General features: G+C 39.4%; 2 protein-coding genes across 3 annotated transcripts in view; one reads left to right on the top strand and one right to left on the bottom strand.

The window, feature by feature from the left end:
* The window catches only part of Zfyve26 (zinc finger FYVE-type containing 26), a 60,132-nt gene extending 57,130 nt beyond the window's left edge, over positions 1 to 3,002 (bottom strand). Inside the window, exons 1-3 of one of the 2 annotated variants that reach the window (XM_057782462.1) lie at positions 2,942 to 3,002; positions 1,752 to 2,028; positions 105 to 183 (exon numbers count right to left, since the gene is read on the bottom strand). In XM_057782462.1, the coding sequence (XP_057638445.1) occupies positions 105 to 183; positions 1,752 to 1,945 (273 nt within the window). In that variant the 5' untranslated portion in view covers positions 1,946 to 2,028; positions 2,942 to 3,002. Of the gene's footprint in view, positions 1 to 104; positions 184 to 1,751; positions 2,029 to 2,505; positions 2,556 to 2,941 lie in introns of those variants that run through there. The other variant, XM_057782464.1, reaches the window with a different exon arrangement.
* A 1,822-nt stretch (positions 3,003 to 4,824) lies between these two features.
* Rad51b (RAD51 paralog B) overlaps positions 4,825 to 22,987 on the top strand; it is a 504,429-nt gene continuing 486,266 nt past the window's right edge. Inside the window, exons 1-5 of the mRNA XM_057782601.1 lie at positions 4,825 to 4,839; positions 6,604 to 6,712; positions 8,358 to 8,471; positions 10,562 to 10,678; positions 22,451 to 22,587. Coding sequence (XP_057638584.1) covers positions 6,629 to 6,712; positions 8,358 to 8,471; positions 10,562 to 10,678; positions 22,451 to 22,587 — 452 coding nt within the window. The 5' untranslated portion in view covers positions 4,825 to 4,839; positions 6,604 to 6,628. The remainder of the gene's footprint in view (positions 4,840 to 6,603; positions 6,713 to 8,357; positions 8,472 to 10,561; positions 10,679 to 22,450; positions 22,588 to 22,987) is intronic.

Genomic DNA, 22,987 nt, shown 5'->3' with positions numbered 1-22,987 from the left:
AAAAAAAAAAAAAGGGAAGTAGCTGACGGATGGAAAATCTCCTAACTTCTAAGTTCTTCTCAGTCCTGGTCTCAGGGGGAAAAATTAAATGTAAGCCCACGTACTTTTTCTTGGGTCACCCATTTTTCCAGTATGAGAAGCCAGAGCCAGGCTAATCTTTGAGGATTGATATCTGGCCCGCATCTGAAAAAGAAAAGAAAGATTTAGCAAAACAGGAGTTTCAACTGACCCTTTCTCTTTTGTGATTCGAGCTTTATATATCAGTTTTCAGTTCAGTTCACTTTAAATCTGAATAAGCAAGTCCTAATGAGAAATTCTCAATTGCGAGTAACAGTTGAACCAAACAGAACCAGGTAACTTTCAGCTTCCACTGACGCCTGTACTACCTTATCTAATTGTATTGTATCTTCCCAGCTGCAGTACTGCTAGGCTTGAACTCCTGGGCTCCAGAGTGTCTGGAGCTACAGAAACAGCCTCACCATACCTGGCTTAGTTTTATTTTTAGGAATACTCCCAGAGAAAGTCACCGTTCATATACGTGTATATGTCTATGTATATGTATGATACAGACAAACACACATACATAGACACACACTTGTCACTCACTGTTTGGAGACAGGGTTTCATACTGTACCATTTAGGCTGATTTTGAACTTATAGCAATCCTCCTGCCTCAGTTGAGACACATGTGTTAAACTACCATACCCAGCCCCTAAGTATACTTTTGAATACCAAAATTGAATCAAAGACAAAAGAATAAAGGGAATAAATAGAAATTCATTTTTAACTATATAGTTATAGGAGTTCGTAAGCCTTACTTTGAAGTCAGTAGATTGGGCAGTACCAACCTAGAACTCAAATTTAAGCGGGGAAAAAACACCATGAGAGTGATTTGTTTCTCTGGTCTTTATGTGCTAATCCAATAATTCCACAGGCTTACAACAGAACAGTTAGAGATAGAAAATAGTACATTACACTAGTTCATAGCACTGCTAGGAATTTAAAGATCTAGGAAGAAGAACCTCAGTTACCAAGAGGCAAGAAGGGGTCACAGTGTAAATATACAGTATAATAGGAAGGATGAGAGAATTCATGTGCAGTGAAGCAGGACATCTTTATCTTTATTACAGTGGGGTTAAGTCAACCCTCACATGGGTAAAACCTCATAGAATTACAAGTAAAAAGCAAATATAGAGTCAAAAATGGTGAAAATCAAGTAAGATCTTTACTGTAGCTCAGGCACTAAGGTCAGTTTCCTGGTTTTGATGTCTTACGGCAGCTGGATTAGCTGTCATAACTGGGGAGCTGGTAAAAGGGGTACCCTGGACTCTATTATTTTTCAACTTTCTGTGGATCTACGATTATTTCAAAATGCGAAGTTTTAAGTTAACGCAAATCAGTCCTTTGTTAAAGCAACAGCACCACTAATCTCATGAACAAGAGGAGAGGGTAGGTTGGTCTTTTGGTGACAAAATGCAGTTACACCATCTTTTATCGATAATAAACAAGGAATGATTTCAGGAACCTTTGGGTAGCCAGGCTTAAACTCAGCTCCAGAGGGTAATCCAAGGCCAGTGGAGTATATTAAATGTAAAATACATCACACAGAGAAAGCATCAGAACATTGAAATGAGTTCTACTTCTGCTAACTTTTAAAGAAAGTAGTTGACTGGGGGCATTAAGACCAGAGTCTAAATACTGAACCACGTGTCTTCCTCTCTGAGATCCTGGAAAGGAGGGAGATCGCTTACCTTAGCAGAACGGGACACTGCACCAGCGCCTGCAGGATGTCTTCCACCTTTTCGGGGATATCCCCTTGTCCCTTGTGTAGCTGAGGTACACATGCTTGTGCCAATTCCCAGTCGCCCCTCCGCAGGCACTCACAGAAAAATTCAAAAAGTTGCTCCTCGGTAGCGGTTTCCTCTTTTCCAAACGGGTAACTCATTTTCCCAGCACAGAGTGCAGGGAGATAGAAATAGAGGAGTTACGCCGAATACATTCTCAATTTTCTCATTCGAGGAGTACCTCCTAGAAACAACAGACCAGATGAGAAGAAACGAAACTGTTTAGATAAACCAACAGCTATCAGCCCGAAAAAAAAGGCAGAACTTACTTTTCTAATTATTGTTTTGGGTTTAATTTGACCTGTTACTATCTCCTTTCGAGAACCGCCTCTTTCTCTAAGGGGTGGATCCCATCTCCTAACGCAGATCCCATATCTAATAATCTTAATATTTGTGTTAGCCTGGGGCGCAGACACATAAATTTACTTCCGCATTCGCTCCTGAACATTTTACTAATAGGATTACAAATCTCGAGGTGGGTGTCTCGGTTAGGATGGCACTAAACTCCTTTGGTTTCAGCCTTCTGTTAAGGCAGAGGATTTGAAGATCAGGAGATCAATCTGGGACTGAACCGGAGAGCCGGAAGGCTGGGGGACAGGATGCTCCCCCTAGCGGGGTCGGAGACTGCACCCTTGCCGTCTTCCCTGCGCTTTACACTCACCTGCTCCGGGAGTCAAATGCTTTTTAGCTTCCAGGGCAGCCATGTTTGAGCCCAGTCAGGTGACAGATCCCATTGCGAAGAGTGGTGGAAAGGGGTTGGGATGACGAATAAGAACGCCACTCTTATTGGCTTAGAAGAAGGAAGATGCAAATCAAGTACCAGATTTATTTGAGTCACGTGACATCTGATCGCTAGGGTGAAGCTATGGAAGAGTTAAAATCACGAGCTACTGGGCTGAGGACCCTCCGCAATTATGGTTGCTCTTCTTTACAGTTACGCTTTTCGGGGGAGTTGACGTCAGAAAAAGCTGTGTGCCAACCAGTGACAGATGCTGGGGATGTCCCCAGGAGTCCTGGATCCTCCTGCATCATTATTCTACTTGGAATATATATCCATTCATACATAAATATATACTTATATATATTACAATACATACCTATATGTAAATCTGAGAACCGAGGTCGACACAGAGGAGTCGCGCAACCGAAAGCAAGGAGTGAGCAAAGACTTTTGCACAAATTCAGTAATCAAGCCAGTTCTTAATTTTATTTTTCTTACCGCAGCTACTTTACAATGAAACCTACTTGATTTCCTTTATTTCATTTTCAACTACACTCTTGGTTTTTTTCAACAATATTTTAGTTTGAGAACCTTTAGTTAGCTTCATTTTCACCATTCAAGTTTGGTGAAAGTGCAAAGTAAAACAAACACTAAGTTCTTTTTCCAAAACTGGAATAGGCAGATAGTCCATACTTTCTCTAATTCCTCAACCCCCAAAAGACGCTTCTCTGGCCCAGGAAGTAACTTAAAAATGCGATTCCATTTTTCCAATTTCCAGGCAAGTTTTTTCTTGCTTCACACTCGCCTTGACATGTTTGTTGCTCAGCTGCGAGTTTGAACTACAATTCCCAGAGTGCAGCGGGGCCAACCCGAACTTTTGCCTGCTTCTGATTGGGTGAGTTTCCAGAGTACCGACCAACCAGCACTCCAGTTGTTGCTGTGGGCGCTTTTCGCGGGTAATTGTGTGAGGGTGGGGGAAAGTTTGAAAGTTCGATGCTGCTGACCTGGTACTGGAGTTTTCTGAGGGGGGCAGTTGTGGGCAAGTGGGTGTGCTTATCTCTTACCTTCTCTCCGGGCCTGTGGATGTTGATACCGGGGTGGCGGAGAGTCCTGGGTGCCGGTCACACCCTCTACTTCCCGTGGGGCTCGTCCGTGGAACCCCAGCTTGGGTCCTGGGGCTTCAAGACTTTCTTTGGGGTGGGTGATGCTTGGAAGCTACCCTGCTTTATTAAGGTCTTCTTCAAGAGGTTTTCTACCTCTTGATGCCTCTCCCTCCTCTTCGGAGCAGACAGGGATCTGGGCAGGTTTAGGGACTGTCACACTTATGTTGAAGAGCGAGGAATCAAGTCTGAGCTCTGGATTAGAACGCGTGCTCCATCCTTGGCTAGTTTGCGCGTTTCTCAGCTTAGTGCCTCAGACTAGTCTTATGTGTAAGATGAAGTAAAACACCCGAAGCATTTAAAATTAGTGTCTGGCGCGTATTAAGGGCCCAATAAATAAATTAATCCCTCAAGCCCCCCAAAACAGCTGCTTTTGTTACTTCACTGTTTTTATTGAGCGCCTAACATAAGCCGAGTCTGTGTTGCCATCTCCTGTCTCACATACATACATACATACATACAAACATACATACATAATACATACAGACACACGCGCGAGCAGAAAGAAAGACATAAGCTATAAAATCACACAGATAAGATTAAGGAAGATATATGTGCTAAGCGTGGTAGTAGTCGTGGAAAGGAAGAGACTGATTATCGAAGGCTTTGCGTGTGGAAGTGGAAGACATGTGCTTGAGGAACCTAACATAACCCAACTTAACCTAACCTTGTGGACGGTCATGCTGGAAGAATTCCATGTTTGTCGGTGATGCTTGCCTACGATGAGCATTAATGCCGCAGCTCTATAGAGTAGAAACTGGAATTGCTCTTATTTTAAACACGAGGAAGACAGTGCTCTGCGATATCGGATTGAGCCTCCAATCTGATATTTGAGGGAGAGCTAAATAAGGGACCCCCCCCTTATCAAGTTGGGTTTTTTTTTTTTTTATGTAATCCTAAAAGTTTGGAAATTGTCATGTGGTCTGACAGTCCCACAAAACATTTTAAGCAATGAAACCGACTTAAGGAAGCTACTTGTAGTAGGATTGTGACGTTCATCCTATTTTTTTTATTTTAGGCCATTTTGAGACTTCTCCCCGTTTCTTCATCAGCTACAACTATACTTGTTGCATAGTTGTAGTTATTTGAGTGTATATCTCGCCATCTTTCAGTTGTAAGTATGAACAACAGAGGAAATGAGTTTTACACCCTTGAGCTCAGCAGAGTGAAAGAAACAAACAAATGGGGAATATTATATTTAGAGAATTTATATTTGGTAGAGTAGAGAATAACTCAAAGCCATAAGCAGTAGTGTGGGCAAGTGATGGAAGTGGTACTATTAAATAGAATGGTTATTGCTAAGGTCTTTGTAATTTTGGGTTATAAGTGGTTTTTGTTTTTGTTGTTTGATGGCTTGTACTTACTCATTAAGTGATGTTATTGCCTAGAACTACCTTATCTGAAATGCAGTAGGTAACAGAATAGCAGGTAAGCGTTCTCTTTTCTCTTAAAGAAACAAATCAGCTCTAACAAATTCCCCTTGAGAGAAATAAAGAATGTGTTTTGTTTTTGTGGGAAGAGAGGAAAGTAGGAGATGGGAGATGGAGGGAGAGAAAGAGCAAGGGACTTCATGTAATTCAGATTATTTAAGTGTTAAACAGAATTGGACTAAGTGGTGTGGTAGCAGATACTTTAATTCTTGTTTATAGATTTGTTCTTTGATGTGTAGTTTGATTGTTATTGCTTCATTCCATGGAATAATGAGTTCCTATTCTTTTATTTCTGTAAGATACTTTGCCATATCAGTGAGATACATAGCCATTTCTTTGCATGCATTATTACAGAGATTACAACGGTTCTAACTGCCCAAAGACTAATATTGCATGAGTCTCATTTAGCAAGGTACAAGAAGAACAGAATTTAATTCTATATGGGACAGTAAGCCGCTAGTACAATAATGAATATGTTTATTTCTAACACTTATACTAGTAAAGTCTCATTTGATTGAGATTTGTTCTGACTCTTAGAAAAACGCAAGGGTTAAATAAGATTTGTGTTCCTCTAAAATGGTTCTGGTTCAGAGGATAGGTCTCAGTGTCAAACTGCCTGGATAGAATTCTAAATCTACTATTTTTTTTTTTCTGATATCAGCAGGATATGTGACATTTGCAGAGTAGTTTTCTCATAAGTTAAAAAATAACTTTCATTATAATCTGTTGAGAATATTAAATATAAAATTGGGAGCATGGCTGGTATATAGTAGATGTCTAATTATTATTACAGTTGAGTGTAGAGTTGCTATTTGGAAAGGCATCTTGAAGATTACATAACCAAATACAATTTGTAAATAATGCTCAATATCTTAATATTGTTGTAAGTGATGGCTAGTCTTGGTAGTCAGCTTGACTCCTGAGAAGAGGGAGCCTCAGTTGAGGAGTCGCCTCCATCAATTGGGCCTGTGGGCATTATCTTAGGGGACATTTTCTTTATTGTTAATTGATGGAGGGGGGCTCAGGAGTAGGGTACTTGTGAGTGGTCCTACTCCTGACCTAGAATTCCTAATGAGTGAGCAGGGGAAGCAAGCCAGTAGGCAGCTTTCCTCTATGGTCTCAGCTTCTGTTTCTGCTTCAGGCTCTTGCCTGGAATTCCTTCCTTGGCTTCCCTTGACAATAGAATGTAATTTGTAAGCCAAATAAACCCTTTCTTCCCAAGTTGCTTCTGGTCAGCATTTTATCCCAGCAACACAAGGCAATCTAGTCTACAATGTAAATATGAAGTACTGTTAAAGTCATGTAATATCCAAGAATTGTATGGAATGTGTTTTCTGAGGTTGCCTTCTTTCTCTGTAGACATGCTCAATAAGCAAGTGTCTCTCTTACTTTTATTAGCAATTTACTCTGTCCACTATCATTTATATTACTTTCTGATGTTTTTCAAGATTCTTCTTTGGGAGATCTAGAAATATGAGCAGCAAGAAACTAAGACGAGTGGGGTTCTCACAAGAGCTGTGTGATCGTTTGAGCAGACATCAGATTGTTAATTGTCAGGTAAAAACTTATGTTAGATACATTTTATATGCAAATGAATTTTAAGTTAACCTTTACTGTTAGACTTGGGTTATAAAGATTTAGGGTTGTAGGGGCTGGGGAAGTGGTGGAGTCAGTAAAGTCCTTGATGTGTAAATGTGAGGACCTGAGCTCAGATGCCCAACACTGTTGTAAAAAGCTTGGCCTGGCACATCTGAACTGGCTCCAGGGAGGCAGAGACAAGAGGATCCCTGGGGCTTGCCAGGTAGCTAAGCTAGCCACATTGTGACCTCCACGTCTGTCCCAGAGGTCAGTTCTTAGAGAGAGACTAAAGGAGACATTCAATGTTGACTTCTCGCCTCCACATGCCTAGACAAAAATAAAAGTAAAAACTTAGATGTGCAAAAGTAAGCAAAATAATGCTGCTTCCTGTAAGTGATTTAGGTTGCATCTCTAGCTGGAATTGTATTTACTGAAGTCTAATATTTTTGTATTTTAGGATGAGAATGGTCATAGCATAAGGAAGTATGCCTGTGCCATTTATTTGGGGTTCCTGAGAAGTTTAATCCACTTATAATTTTTTTTTATTATTACCTGAGAGATATGACTTAAGTGAGATTACAGTGAGGATGATTTCTCTTAGGAGAGACATTAATAATTAGGGTTATTATTATGATTTACTAATGTTGGACATTGAGCCCCAGGTTTAAATGTTCTGCAACTGAGTTATACCCCAGTCGAGCAGTAAATTTTTAGGATAATAAGATACAACAGAAGTTTTTTTCTTCTTCTTTTCTTTTTCAGATGCTACATCTTTAAGTACAGTAATGAAGAAAGTCCCTCTTAGGAGGGCAGATTAGGGCCAAAGTTTTATTTTAGGATTTTTGTCTTTAATAAACATATTTTCACAACGTATAATTTTTGTGGATTATTTCAAGAATATCTTTGTTTATTCTGTTAATACATTTAATAACCATGTTTATATTTTAAATGGTTTAAAAAGCATTTATTAAACATTTTATTCTATATTCTGAATTAAACATTAAACATCCCCATTCTCTCAGTTGGTACTTTTCTCTGAGTTAACTTTTTTTTTTTTTTTTTTTTTTTTCTGTAGCTTTGGAGTCTGTCCTGGAACTAGCTGCCTTGAACTCACAGAGATCTTCCTGCCTCTGCCTCCTGAGTGTTGGGATTAAAGGCATGCGCCATCACTGCCCAGCTTCTGAGTTAACTTTTAGCCTAGAAGACAAGCACTTTTTAACCTGATTCTTTCTGGGCATATATTTGAACCCAAACTCAAGCACAGTACTCACATAAACTTGGACTGGGTGTTGCTGTTCATGATGTTGCTTGGTGTATCTTCTGAGACATGCCAGCTGGACTGTGTAATAGTATATAATAGTGTAATAGCTGGTCTGTGTAATAAGACTGTCTTACATCTCCGAGTTAAGGCCTAGAAGCTCAATGACAGAATGTAAAATAGGCATGTATTTTCTCTCTGCAATAAATTTCACTTCTGTTTAGAGATGAGCAGTGATAACTGAAAGTTTCTTTGTATTTGCTTATCTTTTAAATTAAAAGAACACTTGATTAAAATTACTTTTTAATTCCTATGTCTTTGCTACACATGTATGCTAAATATTTATTTGTACCTTTTTCCTTTTAGGATTTTTTAGATCTCTCCCCACTGGAACTTATGAAAGTGACTGGCCTGAGTTATGGAGGTGTCCATGAGCTTTTGTATATGGTCAGCAGGGCCTGTGCTCCCCAGATGCAAACAGTACGTGCAACTCAACAACAAGGGGCATTACCCCCTTTAGGGTCAGGGCAGCTCCCTCCTGTGCTTAGCTGAAATGTGAAGGATGACAGACAAAGACACTGGGGTTGGAGAAGGGACGGGAAGTGTCTGGCCTTTGCTGTAGCAAATGCACAGGCTGAGAGGGGCGCTTGTTCAGTGGTAGGCGGGCTGTGCCTGCGGAACCCAGTGAGTTACTGCAAAGATGCAGCCAGAGAGAAGCAGGAGGCAACATGGGGTCTTGAAGACCATGCTAAGGATTTGGGACATTATTTCAAAAGTAGTAAATCATAAAGGGAGAGTTAATGCATTTGAAGAAGATAGGTCTTGAATGCACATTGAAAACAAGCAAGAGCTTATTCAGGGTCTACTAAAGTATCTGTTACGGTGTTGTGGAAATAGTGGGTAATGGGTTATTGGTGTCGTATTGTGGTAGAGGCTGGAGTACTGATCACTTGTTTTTTTTTTTTTTAAGATTTATTTGTTATGTATATAGTATTCTGCCTGCATGTATGCCTGCACGCTAGAAGAGGGCACCAGATCTCATTACAGATGGTTGTGAGCAACCGCTGGGAATTGAACTCAGGACCTCTGGAAGAATAGCCAGAGCTCTTAACCTCTGAGTCCATCTCTCCAGCCCTGTAAAATTATTTTCATTGCTACATCATAACTGTAATTTTGCTACTGTTACGAATGCTAATGTAAATATCTGTGTTTCCTGATGGTCTTAAAGGGTTTGTGACTCACAGGTTGAGAACCTCTGTTCTAAGCCATCCTTAGTATCTCCTCAAAATGATAATTTGTGGGGTTGGAGAAATGACTTGGCAACTAAGGACACTGGCTGCTCTTCCAGGGGAGCCATGTTTCATTCCTAGTACCCACAGAGCAACTCACACTGTAACTCCAGTTCCAGGGGATCCAGTACCTTCTTCTGGTCTCTTCAGTCACTAGACATTCATGTGGTTGACAGACACACATGCAGACAAAACACCCATATACACAAAATAAAAATTAAACAAGATATGATAGTTTGTTATATTTACCACAAGTGGGTGGATTTAAAGAAGAGAAAGAAGAGAAAGTTGTCTCAGTCTGGCTCAGGCACAGCTGCACCCTCTCTGGAGTGTCAGGGGAGAATCCCTTTCTCGCCTCTTAGTTGCTGAAGAACGTTGGCATTCCTTGGCTTGTGGCCACTCTCCCTCCGTTCCATCTTCACATCATCGTCTTCTATTGAAGTTGCCTTTGCCTGTGTCTTAGAAGGTATTTTTGTTGGCATTTGTGGTCTACACACATAATCCAGGATTGTCTCCTCATCACAAGGTCTTTAAGTTATTCACATCTGCAGAGCCCTTTTCTCCAAATATAGTCACATTCACTGACAAACGGCAAGGAATTGGTGTAGGTATCTTTTAGGGGCCATTTCTCACCCATCTCTCCAGCCTCCTTCAAACTGTACTTCACAAACAACCTGAGTTTGAGATGATCCCATGGCATGTTGCCTTCCCCAGAGCTCCTGGTGGGAAGCTCCTGCTTGCTTCTCCTGCATGCTTCTCCTGCATGCTTCTCCTGCCTTGTCACTAGCTGCCCTGCTGCCACAGTCCGTCTTCCAGCCATCCTAAGTGAATCTGTTTAATTATTATGGTTTGCAGTTTCCATTAGCTTCTGCTTCTTTCCCACTTCTTGGTTTTTCTGTGTGCATCCTTGCCTCTTTGGCAGGAATGTCCACATCCCTTTTCTCACCTAACAGTGGATTCAGAGTTTTGCACAGATACCTAGCTCTTCAGTGAAGCCCTCTAGACCACCATGTCTGGGTTAGGTATAACTAGTTTGTAAGTCTAATACGTTTGTAAGTTAACAATGTTGTCACCTGGTGTTTGAATCCCATAGTCCTTGTTTTGCAATAAGCCTGTGAGCATGGTAGCTGTTTGTTATAGTCCATCCTTATAATTTCGTATGGTCATTGGCACTGGGTAAATATTCACTACTAAAATGAATAATAGAGGAAGGAAAGCTGAATTATGGTTACAGAGTTGGTTTGTAATAGTTGAATGGAACTTAATGATTTTCCTTTGTAGGCTTATGAGATAAAGATGCGGAGGTCTGCTGGTCCCTCCCCAGCGTTCCTATCTACTACCCTTTCTGCTTTGGATGAAGCCCTGCATGGTGGTGTGGCTTGTGGATCTCTCACAGAGGTAATGGCATCCATACCTTCTTCTATAAGTATCAGCACCAGGTAGAATGTTTAGTTAAAAAAGAGACATAAATTACCTCATGCAAACGAATGTGAATTAAGTCCTAAGTACTTTGCTGGTGTAGTGTTCTAGCCAGTATCAGTATGGTTGTTTTCTAAACAGAGGCATTAAACAAATCGTTGCTGACTGACTAGATGTGTCCCGGTTTTGGTTTCTTTGAATTGCTCTAGAAAGTGATGAGTACTGGGGCCTGAGGAGGCGGCTGAGTGGGCAGAGTCCTTGTCTGGATCAACAGCACCCGTGTAAAAGCCAGGTAGTGGTGTATATCTGTGATGCCAGTGCAGTGGAAAGGAACCGAGTCTGTCTCAAAGCACAGGATGGAGAGGAGTAGAGGAAGACGTCAAGTGTTGATCACATGCTCACGCACGTGCATGCGTGCAACCTCAATTTTGTGAAGTAGTATTAGGAGGGAATTTAAAATAGGATCACTACTTAAAAGATTTATAGTACGAGCCAATTTTGATAATATATTAGCAACTAATATATTAAACTATAGTGAGCTATTTTAGTTTCTTGCTATTGATAGCATTTGATTCTAGGAAGCATTAACTTACTGTATTATTTTATGTTGCATAATGAATTATGTTCAAGTTAAGTGGCATGAAGTAACCATTAACAGTGCCTTTGAGAGTGTCTGAGCTTAGTGATGTTGGCAGTGCCAGCAGTCAGCCACAGGTCAAGATGCCCAGAGAAGTGCACTCCTAGGGGCATCACTGGCAGGCTGGTGCTGTTTTTTTTAAAAATTCTTCCCTAAGTGGGGTCTTCATAGTCTGTCTTATCTTCTCTTGACATGCTGGCTGACTTCACTCAGGGTGAGTAATATAAGACAGCAAGCTGGAAATGGTGTTGTCCTTGATGATTTCACCACTGCTCGTGACAGGTTTTCTTTTTTTTTTTTTTTTTTTTTTGAGTATGGTCAGTGTTTATTACACCAACCAAAAGCATATTCAGGACAAAGGTTGAAAGTTAACTATGTAAGCACACAATCCATAACACTGGATCATTAGTCATACACTGATGTATACAATTTTCTACCAAAATTATAGCTTACCACTAATTACTCCCCCCAAAATGTTTTTTATTTTATTTTATTTTTTTATTAATTAATTAATTTAATTATTAAAGATTTTCTTCATTGTGAGAACTGTAATCTCAGCTCAGGGTCAGGGAAAGGAAATTTAGGCTCTGCCTACTGAATGAAGTTTCAAGAAGCAGAGGGCAATTCAGGGTCACTGTGTCTCTTTTCCTTGAAAGTTGCATTGGTATGTGTGTATGGGTATGTATGGGTGTGTATGGGTGTGGCACCCGTAGGCTGCTTATCAGTAACTCCTGAGAACTTGCCTGAAATTTTTAGAAGCAAACTTCTAAGAGCAGACACATTGTGTGTGTGTGTGTGTGTGTGTGTGTGTGCATGTATGTATGTGTTTCTGGGTATCAAACACAGGGCCTCAAGCATATTATACAATGTCTGGTTCACTGAGCTACATCCCCAGTGTTTTCTTATAGTTCTCATAATCATAATTTAATTTTAATGTTTTTCTTAAAGATAGGAATCCTGCTTTATGGAATATTTTATTTTCTATATTCCTCGAGAGGTTTAAATACTGCTGTGACTAGTACGTGCCTATTAAATAAATAGTTGGGGAATGAATAACCTAATTGAAGGGCTTGTTGTTGCATATGTTGCCACCAGATGGTGCCAAAATTACATTTTGCACAGTCATTTTGAGGTGAGGCTGGACCAGGGCACTTAAGGACTATAGGACTGATGGAGTTATGAGTTTAACATATAGAAAAAATGAATATGAAGATGATTAGCAGATGCATGTGTTTCATCTTCGAATATTGTAGTGATTTCCCCACCTTGTCACTTTCATTCACTTCACTAATTAATTTTGTTTGAATTCAAGTGAAGTTATAAGCCTTTGAGTGTTTTGTTATGGTTCATCTAGCTAGCTTATAATGCTGATTAGTAACAATTTTTTTACTTTCTGCCCTCATTAGATCATTTTAAAAATCTTTTGGGCCCTTTCAGTTAAAATAGCTTACCTGCATCCCAGGTTTTTACCATTCTCTGGGGCTTCCTTTAGTTACATAGTAGGAATACAGTTTTTGTTTTGCTTATTTTTGAACTTTAAAATCCATATATTTGTGATTAAGATTCATATCTCATGTCTCCTTCATAAATTGCTTTTCTCATTTAATGTTATTTCTAAGGTTTTTTTTTTTTTTCATGTTGCTTCAGGGAGCAAGACCATAATTTTTATTGCTGTATTATATTTTATTTTGAAAACATGTCACAGTTTACTCCTTTTGTTATTAGTGAACATTTGGGTTGTTTCTCATTTGCCGCTGATATGAATAGGTCTTGTGAAAATTTTTATACACAGCTGCTGGATAACATAGGGAAGTTTTTATCTGGGGTAGGGATTGTAGAACCACCTCCCAGGAGTTAAATTCAGCTCACTGCCTGTTTGTGTAAATAAAGTTTTATGGCCAAACTCATTTGTTTGCATTTTGTGTGTGGTTGTCTTGTGACATAAGGGCAGAGTTTAATTAGTTGTGGCAGAGGCCATATGGTATGCGAAGCCCGAAGGATTTTTTTGGCCACTGGCTTGAGCGTCTGCCCTGGAGTAGTTAGGTGGTTGCAGGGTGTGCACACGGATAACCCCCCACGGTCAGGACCCGTGGTCCTCTACAGTGCTGTGCTGGCTCATACTCCCACCATCCGAGTGCAGAAATTCTCCCTGTGCATCCTAGGGTCTTAGTTTTATTTTTCCTAACTGTTAATGATATTTTAGATGTCATTTGGACACTTTAAGAACAACTTTTGCAGGTATAATTTAAACAGCTAGAATCCATGCATTGTACACGTCTAGCCGTGCAGTCACGACTGCAATCACAGTCGGGAAGCTTGCATTCTCTTGGTTTCACTTGCAGCGGATTCTCGCTTCCATCCTAAGCCAGGCAAATGCCGATCCGTTTTTTATTCTCTATGATTTGCTTCTTGTAAGCATTTCATATAAATTGACTCATGCAGTTCATAGTCATTTCTGTTTAGTTTCTTTTTATGGCATTTTTAAGGTAACTAAATGTTATAGTATATATAAGGAATTTGTTCTTTTTAATCATGAATATTCCACTGCACAGATTTTTTTTTTGTGTGTGTGTGCTGTTCGTTAGTTGATAGGTACTGGGTACTTTCCAGTTTTCATCTATCATAAATAATGTAACATTTATGGGTATGTGTGTGTGAAATAGATTTTTGTTAATAAATATTCACCTAGGAGTGAATGGAAGGATTGGATCATGTAATATACTTAGCTCTTTAAGAATCTGCTAGACTGGTTTCCAAATTGATGGTAGCATCCTGCATCCTCACTGGAATGCACAGTGTATTTTTCAATACACTCTCACCAACACTTAGCATTTTTTTTCTGATGCTTGGTTTTGAACCTAGGCCATTACTTATGCTAAGTACACAGTCTGCCATACATCTATGTCAGCGTGCACCAATGCCTGTTTCTGTTTTACTTTAGTTCCTCTCATGAATGTATGGGATATTTCTTTGTGGTTTAGTTTTGTATTTCTCCACTGTATTTATCTTTTTGTCTGTTTGTTTCTTTCAATTCAGGGTCTGGCTGTATAGCTCAGGCTGGCTTTGAACTTGTGATCATCTTGCTTCCTAAGTACTGTGATTACAGGTGTACACCACCACACCCAGCTTCTTTATTTTCTAAGAATAATCTTTTATGTTTTTTAAACTTATATGCCTGTTACCTGCAGAGTCCAGAAGAGGGAGTTGGATTCTCTGGAACTAGAGTTACAGATAGCTGGGAGCCACTGTGTAGGTACTGGGAACTGGAAATTGGACTCAGATCCTGCAAGAGCAGCGAGTGCTCTTCTCTATTGAGCGATCCCTTTAGCTCCACATCTTTAACATTTTTTGTTTTTGTTTTTGTTTTTCAAGACCAGGTTTATCTGTGTAACAGCCTTGGCTTTCTGGAACTAGCTCTTGTAGACCAGGCTGGCCTCGAACTCACAGAGATCTGCCTGTCTCTGCCTCCCAAGTGCTAGGATTAAAGGCATGTGCCACCATCGCCTGGCTCACATCTTTAAGTTTTAATTGAATTGTTAATAAAGTTGATTAACATTATATTAGGGTCAGCGATGTGACTCAGTGGGTAAAGAAACTTGCTATCCAGCCTGGTATTCAAAGTGTGATCTCAGGAACCCACATAGAGAGGGATGAGAAAACCATCTCCAAGGAAGTGTTCTCTGTACCTCCTCTACATGTGTGCACAGACACAGTAACAATATAAATATATACATTAACTAAAATAATTACTGTAGTGGGCGTCACCCTTGCTGGCTTTAAAAGGATTATGCTTTTCATATTTTATCATTAAAAATGATGGTGAGTGACAGAAATTAGCAAGATGAGCATGTTAGGTTACTGAACCTGTTAATTGCACTATGATTATATAAGAGAATATCTTTATTAGGAAGTACACACTAAAATATTTAGTGAATTACTGATGTATACACTGACTCAGATAGTTGTAATAGGTATCTTGCACATAAATATGAAGACTTGGGAGAGGTCAATAAAATAATAAGCAAATGAGAAAATGTTAACTTAGTAGGTGTGGGATATGAATTTAAATGGTTTCTGATATTCTGTTGTTACTGTTAGTTGTTGTATAAGTTTAAAAGTAATTTCAGACAGTGAAAGAAAATCATGCAACCCATAATTGTTCATGTGTGGTTGGATAGAATAATTGTTCTCTAATTATAGGTTTCTTCTGTATATGATCATTAAATTAAGCATGCTATTTAAAAGTTATTTCCAAGGGCTGGAGAGATGGCCCAGCAGTTAAGAGCATTGGCTGCTCTTCCAGAGGTTTTGAGCTTGGGAGTTGACACCGATCTTTCCAGAGTGGAGCCTGGACTTTCCAGAGTTCAGTGGCTAACTTTTTAGCCTTAGGAGGTACTAAGCAGAGAGTTCCGTCAAGCCTGTTAGTACTCTGATCTCCAGAACTCTTAAGATAATGAATGAGTATTCTTTCCAGCTTCTGAGTCTGTGGCGATTGGTGTGGCGGTAGGAAGAGTGGTACAGGTAGAGATGGAGGTATCGACTTGCATTGTGCAACCATTGTTTCCCATTCAAAGGCTGGAAATGGATTGAGGGAGTAAATATAAATCTGGAAACATTCTCTCATCAGATTTATAGTTGCCCTTCCTTAACTTTAAATGTACAGCCCCTAAATGTGTTTATCATCAACTGTAACTTACATGAATTTGCTGAATCTGGGAATGATTAGTTACATCATCAGTTACTGCACCAAGATGGGAAGTAGAATCAGAGGCATGCTTATGCCGAGGGAGCTTCAAAGACAGTAGTCCTGCTGTACTGCTAAGGGGTGAGCCAAGGGCTTTGTCTATTGCCTGACACAACTGTGATTCCTTACTTGTGGATTATATAAGCAAGTAATTCTGAATCTGTTATAATTGAAAAGGGACAGTGAAGATAAGTTTGAAGCCTAAACTTTAGAAGTTTGCATTATGTCAATGATTACCTACCAGTTTTTTCATTATCCACTAAAGAGCCTTTTAAGAGTTTTTCCCCTCCCCCAGCCCTCTTGTATCTTTACTGTCCATGGAAATTTAAATGCTATAGATATGCTGTGCATTCGTTCTGTACTTTGTGTCTATCTGTGCTAATGTAAAAGAATAAACCGCTGTTTTCTTAAAAACCAAGTTTCACCTCTGGGGTCAGCATTACCCCTGCTAAAGGCACATGGGTCTAGATGCTATTGTGAGCAGGTAGAATTAGAGTTGTATTTAAAGGTATTGTCGGGGCAGGCAGGATGGCTCAGTGAGTAAAGGTGCTTGCTGCCAAGTCGACTGACCCCAGTTTCATCCCTAAGACCCATATGGTGGAAGGAGAGAGCCAATTCCTACAAGTTGTCCTCTGATCTCTACACACACCTTGATGTGACCCCAATAAATAAATAAATAAATGTAAAAGAAATCTTAAAAAGGTAGTTTCACTTTATTTTTTGTTTATTTATTTCAGTTTTGGAGACAGGGTTTCTCTATGTAGCCCTGGCTGTCCTGGAACTTGCTTTGTAGACCAGGCTGACTTCAGACTCAGAGAGATCCGCTTTCCTCTGCCTCTTGAGTGCTTGGATTAAAGACGTGCGTGGACTATCGTCGCCAGGCTTGGTAGTTTCATTTTGTAATATAGATATTACACCATCTATGGAACTGGTCCAAGCTCGTGTCTATCAAAAGATGTCATATCTGTGTAGCTTGGTTCAAAGAGTACCTCCAGAAGACCAACCTGGGAGCACTGCTAACTATTTACACTATTGGTATTTCCTGTATCATCTATACGCTTTTGTTCATGATTTGAGATTAGTATCAGTATCAGTTGCCAGAGTCCTTATTTGACACCCCATTTTCCCTTGGATAAAAGTCATATTACAGGTTTTTTTCTTTCTTCTCATTGACTGATTAGTGTGGCCTACTTGGTCTCAGGAGAGAACAGAGCAAGGCTTGTAAACTCAGATACCTACAGGGCCTGCAATAGAAATGTGTAAGATTTACATGGTCATTAGATTCCTTTCACTGTTGACAACTGCAGCAAATCTTAATTTTTCTGGCTGTGGACCTCCAGATCTAGGAAGATGAGTTTTATCTTGTTCAGTTACAGTTGTGGTCCACGTATAGCCACAGTGGTAGGAAAAATAGGGAATGATTTCAGGTGGGGATTGTTTATGTGTGATACCCTCACTGATTTGTTTACCTGATGCACTTCTGTGAAAGGTTCCAGTCACCCCAAGATTTTAGCATGCACTGTTGATGTCTTCACTCATTCCTCATTTTAGATATACCTTTATTTTCTAATGGTTTCTTAGGATTGTTCACATAACATGTTCAGGAAATGCTGCTAAATTCACGGCTATTTGTCTTCATGCTGTTTGATTTTTATGTGTATTTTGCAATGTTTGCATTTCCACGTCCTACTTTTTTACTGTTCTGGTTCTCTCCTTTCTTCTTACGTGCGCACACCCACCCACTCCCACCACCAATATGTACTAATGGCACAGAGAGTCTTAGATATAAACATGCCGATGTTCTGTAAGTTAAGATCCAGTTTTCTTTCACAAGGCAGAGTGCAGCAGCCTTCTGAGATTCTTGGCTCTTTATTTTTAGTTTTAGGATTGGGAGAGGTAGTTATGAAATGAATTAGGTAGGTCTGAAGACCTAACCATATTTGTGCATAATTCTTGAGCAAATACAGACAAGTTCTTAAATGCGGGGTCACTAGAGAAAAAGGGAAGTTCCCAGGAGCTGTCTTGTTTTAGATCAGGGCCAGAAAAGCCTTAATTTTCTTCTGCCAAGTAGTGGCTTGGCAGATTACACTATCTCGCTGCCCCAGGCCCCAGGGTGCAGAGTTAACTTGGTAAGATGTGAGGTCCTAGCAGGTCTAGGCTTCACATTCTCTTTCACCGTGCAATTGAGCTTCAGGTTGAAGTGAATAGGTTCGTTCATTCGTTCCTTCCTTTTTTTTTTTTTTTTTTTTTTTTTTAAACAGATAGTTAGATTTCTTTTTATTGGGAATAGCATTTTTCTCCTCAGATGTGTCACTAGTTTGCTCTCTTGCTGATACTTGAATGGTCTTCACTAAGGATTTTCCTCCTGATGTTTTTGTATTTCTTGTGGAGAGGTGTTGAGGTTCAGCTTAACTGTGTGCAGCTGGTTGTATCTTACGGTGTTTCTGTGTGCAAATGTTTCCAAGAAGCAAACAGCTTTGACTGCTCTAGCTTGGCAAGTTTTTCTTTCTAACCACCATTGGGTAGAAGCTGGGAACCGAACACAGCTTGAAATCTTGTGGTTTGGATGCTGGAATTCAGGGCTAAACTGTCTAAAGCTAAATTTATTAATGTTGAGATATTTTTCCCCAATAAATAAACCTGAAAAATAATGAAATTTAACTCCTGGAAGACCATAAAATTGTATATTTGGACACACACACACACACATACACAGCTAACAAGAAGGAATATACTAAGAATATTCTAGAGATAGTTACTATAGTATAAATCAAACTCAAAATAGCCAAAACCAACCTAGATATGATGTTGTGTTTCTCCATACTGTACTAAGGCAGTTCATGAGAGAAAATGATACTTTACTTAACTTTGCAGCTTTTTAGGTAGATGTTTTCAGAGAGAAAATAATAAATTAATACCATACACTTTCATAGTACCTGATATTGAATATTTCATATGTGTCATTTAAATTGCATTCCACTAAATGACCAAGCATTTAGCAGCTTTAATCTCATTAAATCAAAGATAGATCCCAGAACTGGCCCTAGACAGCATGCGTTGGAAGATGGCCCGCCCTCCATTTTTCTGCCCTTTCACCCTCTAGCATGCACACATTAGTTCGGTTTCAAGACTCATGTACAACTTTTCCCAACTGGAGTGTCTCCTGTTGTGACATGTAATGAACAATTTGATCCGTGTTGACATTGGTCAGTTATTCAGTTTTGATCAATCAAAGGGAGAGTGCTATACATGTAAAGTATTCAAAAATATTTTTGGCAAGGAGTAGCACATGCCTTCAGTCCCAGCACGTAGGAGACAGGGAGTTGGGTTTTTGTGAGTTCAAGGTCACATAGTGGTCTACATAGTGAGTTCTAGGCTAGCCAGGACTACAAAGTGAGAGTCTACTTTGGAATAAAAACAATTTAAAGGGGGCTTCCTGTGATGGTTAGAGAGTAAAGTGCTTGCCATGCAAGCCAAAACTCGAGTTCAGTCCCCAGATCCCATGGTGGAAGAAGAGACCCTAGTGACTGAATTTCCTGTTTGACCTTCACATGTGGACTGTTGCATGATATACAAGAGTAATGATAATAATAATAATGATAACACAGGTGGACTGTGTCTAGTATGCAAGTGTAACAACAACAATAATGATAGGAATAATAAGGAGTGTAAAGTGTGAATGTTTTTCTAGTATGATCTAGATTATCTGACTGGCTAGATTCTGTTTCAAAAATGAAATCCATTAAGAACCACTTTTTTTGCGCATATGTCATTGAGGTAAAGATATTGACAGGGAAGGGATAGCCTCAAAAATGAAAGACATCCTGCATAGATTTTTTTTCAGCACTGGATGTGAAACTCAGGACCCTACTGGTTAGTTACATCTATTGCTCATTTTGAGATAAAATGTTGCCTAGGTGCCAGGCAATGGTGGTGCACGCCTTTAATCTCAGCACTCGGGAGGCAGAGGCAGGCGGATCTCTGTGAGTTTGAGGCCAGCCTGGTCTATGAGAGCTAGTTCCAGGACAGGCTCCAAAGCTACAGTCAAAACCTGTCTTGAAAAACCAAAAACCAACAATAAAAAAATGTTGAACTCACGCTGTAGCTCACAGATGCCTTGATTCTTCCTGTCTCAGCTTCCCAAGTAGCTAGGATTATAAGCCTGTACCATCAGACTTGCTCAGACTTCTTGACTAGGAAATAATGAATGAGGGCATTTTTTTGGGGTAGTAATGTTTAATTTGATAGCAATTTAGATTACATATATGTGGCTGGAATTGTAGCTCAGCATGAGACTACTTGCTTAGCACACATCACCCCTGAATTCAATCCCCAGTACTATACGCAAGTAATTCATAGATGACGTATGTGTATGTTTGTTGCTTGGAACCACTCGTTCATCCAGGCTGCCCAGAACCAAAATAACCACACAGAAACTGTATTATTTAAATCACTGCTTGGCCCCTTAGCTCTAGCTTTTTATTGGCTAACTCTTACATATGAATTCAACCCATCTCTATTAATTTATGCATCCCTACGAGGTCATGGCCTACCAGCAAAGCTTCAGCACATCTGTCTCCAGCGGCAGCTCCATGGTGTCCCTCTGACTCTGCCTTCTTCCTCCCAGAATTTAGTCCAGTTTTCCCTGCCTACCTAAGTTCTGCCCTATCAACAGGCCAAGGCAGTTTCTTTATTCATTAATGGTAATCACAGCACACACAGGGAACTCCCACATCATAGGTTTGTTAATATTCATCAAATATTCACATATTTCATTATGAGAAAGTCAAAGGAAAAAATACTATACATATTAAACTCTGGAGAATGATATGTGTGCAGAATTTCTGGGAGAAGGTATGTTGATGTCTGGTTTATCTTGAAGCATAAAAGAGAGAAACCCATAATGTCCTAGTAAATAGATGGAGAGATGGACAGACAGACTAATACAGCATGAAATCGCATAGTTAATACAGTAAAATGGTAATTGATGAGTATATGGATGTTTCTTGTAAAAATCTTTTAGCTTTTCTGTTGCTTTTATTTTTAGGTGACTAGCAGACAACACAGAAGTTAATTTTAGATGGGCAAAAGAGTATTTCAAATGATATAAGTTTTGCTAGATTTTATAAAAACTTGTTTGAGTCTATTACTAGACTATTTGCCATAACAGAATTTTGGAGGTTGGGTACTTTTATATAGTAAAGAGATTTATTTGGGTCAGAATATGACGGTTAGAAGATCCAAACAACATGACAATAGCTGTTGGTAAAGCTCACCAGGCTGTGCCACAATATGGCAGAAAAGCAAAAAGGAAAGTACTGTGTGCAGATAGGGCCTGTGAAATAACACTCCATAAGAGGTATAATAATCCCTTCTGCTCTCCTGTCTGACCTAATCGTCCTCCATCAGCCCTCCCCTGTTAAAGTTTCTGCTACCCCAAACTGAGGACGAAGTTCCGAGGGCGCGAGCCTTTGGGAAAACATCTGGGCTGTAAAATATAGAATCTTTGTGGTACTCTGTGATGAGAAGAGAACTGATCATGAAAATCCATTGAAGCACAACTCATAGTAAAGACTGTGAAAGAGCTGTTGACCTGACAGAAGGAAGAACACATATATACATATGTATTTTACTATATATACTTAGTAAATTTTATATTTATATATAATATGTATTATATATTATAACTTTTTAGTAAATTATAAATTTAGTGAATATAAAATTATATTTTAAAATTATATTATATATATATATTTAAAAGATAAGAAGCTGGATATGGTAGTACATTTCTTTAATCTCAGCACTAAGGTGGAAACACAGATTTCTGTAAGTTCTAGGCTACTCTGAACTACATAGTAAGTTACGGGCCAGCCAGGAAAAATAAAAACAAAAAAAAGGACAGACAAGCTATGTGCTCTGTCATATCTACTGACCCTCTTTGAATGACAAGTAACGGTGCCATCTATTGCCTAGAGGATTAAACCCCTACCAGTCAGTAGCATTTTCACAGAGTCATTCGTCAGCACCAGTATACACCGTTAGTGAGTGCACCGTCTAGCCTTTCTTAATTTTAACTTCACGTCTGGTAACAGAGCACAGAAGGTAACTGAGTGAGCATTTTCTCGTTATTCCCAAGGATATGCATCCCAAGCATACAGCAGTAAGAGGAAAGTTAGTTGTTACATACAGTGGGTGTCTTTGGGAAGTAGAGCTTAATTCTCTCCTGGAACCCAGGCTCATTGCATTGGTTTTTTTTTATTTTTTTTATTTTTTTATTTTTTTTTTTTTTTTAGCAGATCCTAAAATAATTTTCTTTGACTAAATTACAGTGTTTATTCAAATTTTATAGATAACATCACTTTGTTTTTAGATTACAGGTCCACCAGGCTGCGGAAAAACTCAGTTTTGTATGATGATGAGCGTTTTAGCTACACTGCCCACCAACATGGGAGGATTAGAAGGGGCTGTGGTGTACATTGACACAGAGTCTGCGTTTACTGCTGAAAGGTAGGTTGTTTTAATTTCGACTATAATGCTTTGCTTTTAGAGCCCCTGTGCACCATGGGCCATTTACACATAGGTTATTATTTAATTTTCGAGAACAAAGGGTGCTAGCTACTATTTTTAAGTTTTCTTTTCTTTTGAAATTGATTCAGGAAGCAACTTGTCTTCTTCCTTTTCTATCCTATCTTACTGGTTTAAGTGGGGTTCCCGTGTAAGCTGTGTTTTTATTACTGCATCTTGAAAACAAATCTCTCCATGGTGATATTTTGTTTGTGATCTAACAAATAAAGCTTGCCTGAAGATCAGAATGTGTAGCTAAGTCACTAATTAGCCGTAGGGGTCAGGCAGTGGTGGTGCACACCTTTAATCTTGAGACAGAGGCAGACTAATCTCTGTGAGGTCA

Source organism: Chionomys nivalis, chromosome 10 (genome assembly GCF_950005125.1).
Source record: "Chionomys nivalis chromosome 10, mChiNiv1.1, whole genome shotgun sequence".
NCBI lineage: Eukaryota > Metazoa > Chordata > Mammalia > Rodentia > Cricetidae > Chionomys > Chionomys nivalis.
Note: the sequence above shows the minus strand (reverse complement) of the source record. Positions and strands in the feature narration are given on the sequence as shown.